Source organism: Halyomorpha halys, unplaced genomic scaffold (genome assembly GCF_000696795.3).
Source record: "Halyomorpha halys isolate HHAL.00 unplaced genomic scaffold, Hhal_1.1 Scaffold580.1, whole genome shotgun sequence".
NCBI classification, from domain to species: Eukaryota; Metazoa; Arthropoda; class Insecta; order Hemiptera; family Pentatomidae; genus Halyomorpha; species Halyomorpha halys.
In genome coordinates this window covers 64,036-71,435 of record NW_027112285.1, presented here as the reverse complement: position 1 = coordinate 71,435, position 7,400 = coordinate 64,036, and the positions used below count along the sequence as shown (strand labels likewise).

Sequence of the window (7,400 nt, the reverse complement as noted above, 5' to 3'; positions counted from 1 at the left end):
AATTTAGAGTTTAATGAAAATACATTTACAGTTTATCTCTTCCATCTTTTTATTGTAAAAAATAATTTGAAATTGTAATAAAAAATAAATAATTAGAAAATATAAACCCAAATTATTTTTGAACGTAAGGCAGGTCTCGAAAAGAAATCTCCGCCTTAGTTTTTTGTCTGTATTAAATATAAACATTGTCAGATAATTTGGTAATGTTCTCTATTACTGATCTATAAATAAAATATGATTTCATAATGATTAATTATTATTAACTAATTATTCCATTTGAATTTAAAGATTAATTAAAATTAGGTATAAGGAAAATTAAATACTATTCAACTCTTCCTTGACTTCCGATCTTATTCCAATAGACAAAATACTTTCGTATATTAGTCAAAATTTCGCTCAGCAATGGCTAGATAAATTTTCACTAACATATAAAATTAACGTTATTAGATTACATTTAACATTTAAAATTTAAAATATCAAATATACCTTAGACAAAGTTTATTAAAACATTATAAATTCGAAAATGCAGAATTATTTCAGAATTTTGGAATCACCCTAAGGAAATAAACAAACAGCAGACATCCTAAAAGAAACACCTAAGCAAAAAGCAAAAATCTTATGCAACCGCTTTGTCATTAATTAATGATCTAATCCAAGTTAAACAAAATTTCAATCCATTCCAATCCAAATAATTTTACTAATTATATTGATAAAAGATATAAATCATTAAATAAAAAGATTTTAATTTTTAAAACGATAAGTTCGATATTGATGTAAATCGAAAAGATGATATTAAATCTACATCCGAACACAGATATTTATTGATTACTATATTACTTTATTAAATTATGGGAACAAAATTTAAAAAAATAATCATTTTGTTTACCCTTTAATCACTTATTATAAATTATTTATTACTACTATCCAAGATTAGTATAAATTCACATAAGAATCATGATAATCATTTATTTGGGATTGGAAATAAAGACCGTATCAGAAATTTTTCATATTAAGAACTGGAACTTCTAATTTAAACATGTAGTCAACTACTTGATATGATGAATTATTAAAAAATATCTGTTAAAAATCAGTAAATTTAATATTTATATCAAGCAAATGCAGTTAAGTAAAATCCAGGTGAAAAGAAACTTTTAATTATGAATTTAAAAAAATAATAATTAACCAATGATATACTAATTACTAAACGTAAAATAAAATACGAGCAATAATAATAATGGTTAAATAAATCTCTCATAGACTTTGAAATTCCATTAAATATTTAACATAATGAAACAGATAAATAAATAAAATTAAATTGTGATGATTGTTATTTTTTCGTCATGTTTACTATGCTTTAAATAACTATTATTTTCACATAATGTTTATTTAATTCAAAAATCTAACTTATCGAGGCCTTAGCCATATTCTTATAGAATGAAATATAAAATATCTTTTTCATTTTCTTTATCTTCCTCTATTGTGCCATATTCTAGCGTGGGAGGGGAAAATAAAATATAATAGTAATAAATAATGGCTGATATAAGTTTTAGAAAAAATAATTTAATTATAAAAAATTTTTTTTTTTAAATTTTCATGATACTCTTTCATCGTAAAAACGTATTAGCACCTACAAATTGCATAGTTTTTAGAATACATCGGAAAACTAACATTATAATGAATAACTGAATGGTTCGCTATCGATTTATGTTTGGATAGAAAACAAAAAAAAATGTCTAAGTAAGATTTAGTTCTGAAGCTATTTGACGAAACTACGGTATTTCGTTATCAATACTGAGAAAAAAATGCAACCGATTTTAGGTCTCAGGGTGATAATGAGCAGCATCGAATTGTAATCGTCAGGTTTCTCATTCGTGGGTAAACTGGCAGCATTCTAAAAAACGTAAGATATAAAATCCTAGTAAATATATTTTTGTTTTCACCCTTATACTACAGCAAGATTTTTTTTTTTTTTTTATGAAATAGGTAAAAAAATGATCCAATGCTTCTCGTGGAACAGCAGACAAAAATATATTACTTTTTATTATTTCTCTAATATTTAATTTAAGATATTAAATCTTAATAAATAATTTTTCAAATTTGTATATACCATTTTTCACCCTTCTATTACACTTGTTTTTAATTAATGAATTAAAAGACCTACTGTAAAAATATACCAATTACAAAGAAATAGTGATTGTAATGCGATTTTTTTAATTTTTACATAATTTTTTTTCTTTAAATCAATAGGATCAATTTAAAAATAAATATAAATGTAATACTTTCTTTGGAGCAGCAGAAATGTTTTAGAAGCAAACTTGCATTGACAAAATTGTGATGTTTTATTTGTTTATATTATTCAGCTTAAAATCGTCAACAAATCAGATTTTATAATTTTTATTATAAACTCCATTATAAATATTTTTTTTAATAGTTTTAATATAAGGAAGCTTTTAACAGTGGCATATAACGCTGTTTCCTACTCACCGGCATTTGCGACGAAAGGCAATCCGAGGAGTATAAAGCGCAGCATACTTGGCGATGGACGACAGCGATCTGCCGGCTCGACGGACCCCACCAGCTCAACTCAAGGGCGATTCCCCCTGGCCAATAAGCGAATTATCTATTAGTAGGAATAGCAAACAATCTAATTATGTCTACAAACATGTCACCCATCGCCATATGGACTAATAAAACAGTGCAAAAATGTCTTTATTCCTATAAAAGAAAAAAAAAATAATTGAAATAATAAAATTTCATGATTAGATCATAGAAAACGGTGTACATACGTTTATCTTTTATTGAAATTATAAACATCAGAACAACAAATATTTTTATACGCTTTTGTATGCCTATTTTTTCAGAATGATGTTTTTTGTTGCCTTTAACTCTTATAACAATTTATCAAAATACTCTGTGATTAGAATTAAATTTAAGAAGTGGATTCAATGCTGTCATTAAAAGACAACCCTTAAACCTAATACCCTCTAATGAGTACAACTCAAGCTAGAGTAATCTTCAATGGTTGAAGTGTAGCTGTGAGCGTATAAGTGGTCACTCACACATTTTTCACTTGAGCAAATCAACTAGGTAAATTCTTATAATCCTTTGACGAACAAATAATGGTTTGCTATAATTAAGCTTTGGTGTGATACTTTTTCTACCGAAAAATTAAATTAATTTTATAATGAGGTGAAAATAGTTGATTGGGTTGAGATCAGCAGTAAAAACACAAATAAACAAAAGAATTATTTTTTTGTGCCGACGTTTCCTACCTACCTAATTTTCTCATCTTCATTAGGGAGTTATAGGCAGAGATTCCTGCTAAACTCAAGTTGAGTTGAGTTTAGCTGAGTTATGCAGGAATCTCTTCCTATAACTCCCTGATGAAGATCTGAAAATTAGGTCGAAACGTCGGCGCAAATAAATAATTCTTTTGTTCATTTGTGTTTTTTACTGCTGATCGCACCCCAGGCCATCTTCTCCTCTTCTATAGTTAATTTTATGTTTATTTATTCTGAATGTCTTCTATTTAGATAGATACCTAAGATATTTTTAAATGCATTTTTGTTTTGAAGTGGTATAGTAAGTCATCAAAGGATTTTACTCCAGTACAATTGTAATTTATTTGCATTAGAGCTTTATTGGTATTTATATTTTTAACATTAAATTTCTCAATTGAGTGAATGTTTATTGAGATCTGAAATTTTTCAAATTTTATTGTCTTTTATAAACAAAGAATTCCAATTTTTTAATTCCTGGAAAAGTGGCTAAGTGAATTATTTTAATGTTAGCATTAATTCCTGAGGATTTTTTTAAAAATCGGTCATTTACGAGAAGTTGTTAATATTCTTCAGACAAATCCCCTGATACCTTGGGGCCATTTAAATAATATTGATTGTGATAAATTTGGCTCCCAAACATTAAATTATATGAAAAAAATCTAATATATTATTAGTTTATGTAATAGCTGATTCCGAAAAATCTCCTAGCATTATTATCCTTAGTCCAATCTCATCCGGATTTTAAATTTGTGATGGTAGACCTAGGATATACTGGTATTGGTAATGATGAGAGGAGCTGGTGGTGTGGTGTGGCATGTATGCCTGGTGGGCCTTTTTGTCAACCCCTGCCCTCCATCTTGAGGTTAACCGAAGTGGAAGTGTTATGATTTATTTCATTGTCCTCAAATGTTCACAAAAATCTTGTCATATTTTCCTTTCTACTTGCTAATGAGCTAACGACAGTTCAATAACATATATGAAATGTGAAGTAAATATTTTTTAGCTACCTGTATAAATATGTTATGTAACAAAATCTATTTTGGCAGTCAAAATCCTCACAAAGTGATGTTGCGATTACTCGCAGATCAATATGCCGATGATGCATGTGTGCTATCAATGAAAATAATATCTTTTATATCACAAACTCTCCAATTCCACACTACAATCCTTGAAGATTGTTGTCACAACTAGAACACTAAACTGAATTTCAATAAATCCCATTATATCACCTTTTGGGGCGGTTGCTACAATCTCCGGTAAGACTAAGATTTGTATTTATTGGTATTTGTACTTATACAAGAATCGAATACTTTTATCCGAGAACTCAGTAAAACTCCGGTAACTTAGAGACATGTTTCTGGTCTACAGTTTTGTTAACCAGGTTATTATGTCTGATACTGTTTTTTGTAAGTTTGTCTGATACTAAGATAATATCTTAGTATAGATCTCTAGTGGTCTATCTATAATAGATCTATCTATAATAGATCTCTAGTGGTCTCAAAAAATTAAATGAAATATTGGTTGAAATATAAATTATTAAGTTTTTATCTAACTTTTCTGTTTTTTCTTTCCATTACTTGCACAAAGCTATTTTTTTTTTTTTATTGATATTTACAACTGTATAAAAAATACAACAAGCAAATTTGATCATAATGACACAATGATAATGATATGATACAGCATGTAGAGAAACTACCCAGTAGTAGAACTCTAAAAACATTTTACAATCTAAGGTCACGAGGCCATCGTCTTTTCAGGCGCCTCAGAGGATTGCCAGGAATGGAAGAGGAAGCAAGGTTAGAAACTAGTGGGTTTGGGTGGTTAGGGGGTTTATAATGGAAGGAATAATATCGGGTTCGGGCTAGATCGGTTATATAAGGAACATCGGTTATATAAGTCTTTATGGATGGTTTTATTAGTAACAAAATAAGGAGCATTGAGGATTTTACGAAGAATTTTGGATTGTAAGGATTGGATACGAAAGGAATTCGAAGGTTTAGTGGAGCCCCAAAGCTCAACTCCGTATGTCCAAATGGGCCTTATTATTGTCATGTAGATCAGTCTTTTGTAATGAGTAGGAAGTTTAAACCGTTTGTCTAGTAAGTGCTTACACAAAGGTAAGGTAATATTTATCATATTATAGTTACCATATAACTGTAGCAATTTTTAATCAGTGAATCATAATTTATTAGAATAATTAATGAAATCCTTTTTTCATTTTTCAAATTTCAACCACAGGGACGAATCATTATTAATTCAAAATAACTTTTTTTTTCTGCGCCACGGGAAGTTGGCTATTACGCCATTTTCCCTTTCGCAGCTCAATACAATTTTACTTTTCCTCTCATCTTCTGGACCAATACACGTTAAAAGATGGTCTCCATCCATGTGTTCCATGTTGCATAGAGAGAATTTCGGTGAATCTACGATGGCAATTCGAAGGAGGTGTTTTTGGAGCAGATCATGTCCTGTAACTAGCCGAAAACAAGCCACTCTTTCACCTGTTCTAAGATTGCCGTGGATTCGTTTATCCTTATGCAGTAGGCTCTCCTACTTCTGTCCTTCTGCTTGAACTTTGTGTCCTGCGCTTGTCCTGTCCTTTCGATAAGAACTCATCTTTGATTTTACTGTTCTGTAGGAAAGTGGTTCAGCAGGCTGGTTCTCTGCACAACCGAGCTTAGACAAGTTGTCAGCTTGTTTATTACAATTTTATACCAACATGGCCTGGTGTCCACTGCAGAGCTATAACCCTTCCTCTCTTCTTCATGATATCAGCCATGTTTCTGCACTTTTCTTCCATGGGAAAAGTTGAAAATGGGAAATTCAAAATAACTACTAATAATAATGAATCAAAAAGCTTAACAAGAGAAGCCCGAATTTCTTCGCTAGTGAGGTGGAAATTCTCGTAAAACTTTTAAAACAATATATAGCAGAAGCATTGAAAAAAAAAAACTGACACTGTTACATAAAAAAAACAAAAAAAACTAGACTGTTGGGAAGAATTAGAAAAAGAGTTAAACACAAACCAAGATGTGCAATTAAAGATATTTTATAATTTAAGAAAAAAATACGGATATATCAAGGCATAAAATAAAATAATTTATGCCAACATTGGAATGATTTTTTATATATTTTAATTTTTATTTAATACCAGTTTGGCCTTGTGGGCCTTACACAGTTAATATAACAGTTACACTTTTTGTTTTGTTTAACAAATGATTATGAAGGGGTATAGTCTCGTCCAAAAGACACACTTAACTATTTACAACGCAATAAATATTGAATAGTTGTCAATAATAACGATGAGTTATAATAAATATATATATAGATAAAAATAAAATAAGTAGATAAAAATAATAATTCTTAATAAAAAAGAAAAAGAAAATCTAATGGCAAAAACAATGAAATTTATTGATTTACTAACATAAATAATGACTTCTAATGGGAAGAAGAAAAAAAGTATATTTGAGAAAAAATAAATAAAATGGAAGTAATGTCAATAATTGAATAGATACATATAGAAATTACAACAGAATGTCCTATAGCAGCCTGGGTTTCAGTCTTCCATATTGGTTGGATTTCCCAAATAGTGAGTAACTGCTCCTTCAACTACCGCTAACTGGGAGGGGAATTTTATGAACCGTTTTTTGATGAAGTCTTCTATTGATTTAATTGGCTATTTCTTCCAAAACAAGGGGCATCCTTTGTGGTTCTTAGAACCTTATTTTGAAACATTTTTTTCCTTTTCGTAAGGGAAACGCCCTCCAGACTTTACAGCTATATATCAGTAGCGGTCTGAATATTCTTTTAAAAATAAAAGTATTTATTTCTTGTTTTAATTAAGATTTTCAATTTACGATAGAAAATATCATTGCTAGCTTTGTAGAGTTGCAGGTAAGGTGACGATCAAGGTGAATTCTTAGGTATCTTACTGTTTCACTGGTAGGATCCCGTTTCACATTTTTACATTTGAGGATTAGTTCCGGTGGATCTGAGAGTAAAAACTTTTGAAGTCCATTTTTCTATATAGGGACTAATCATCCATTTAGTAAAGTACTGTTCAAGATCATTAAGGTGACTCTGCAAAGTAGCAATTATCATGTCGTTATTTTGAGAAAA

At 29.4% G+C, this 7,400-nt stretch overlaps 1 protein-coding gene across 1 annotated transcript in view; it reads right to left on the bottom strand.

Moving 5' to 3' along the window:
• LOC106684423 (nose resistant to fluoxetine protein 6) overlaps nt 1-2,561 on the bottom strand; it is a 53,858-nt gene extending 51,297 nt beyond the window's left edge. Inside the window, exon 1 of the mRNA XM_014426502.2 lies at nt 2,485-2,561. Within this exon, the coding sequence (XP_014281988.1) occupies nt 2,485-2,530 (46 nt within the window). The 5' untranslated portion in view covers nt 2,531-2,561. The remainder of the gene's footprint in view (nt 1-2,484) is intronic.
• Between the last annotated feature and the right edge of the window lie 4,839 nt (nt 2,562-7,400).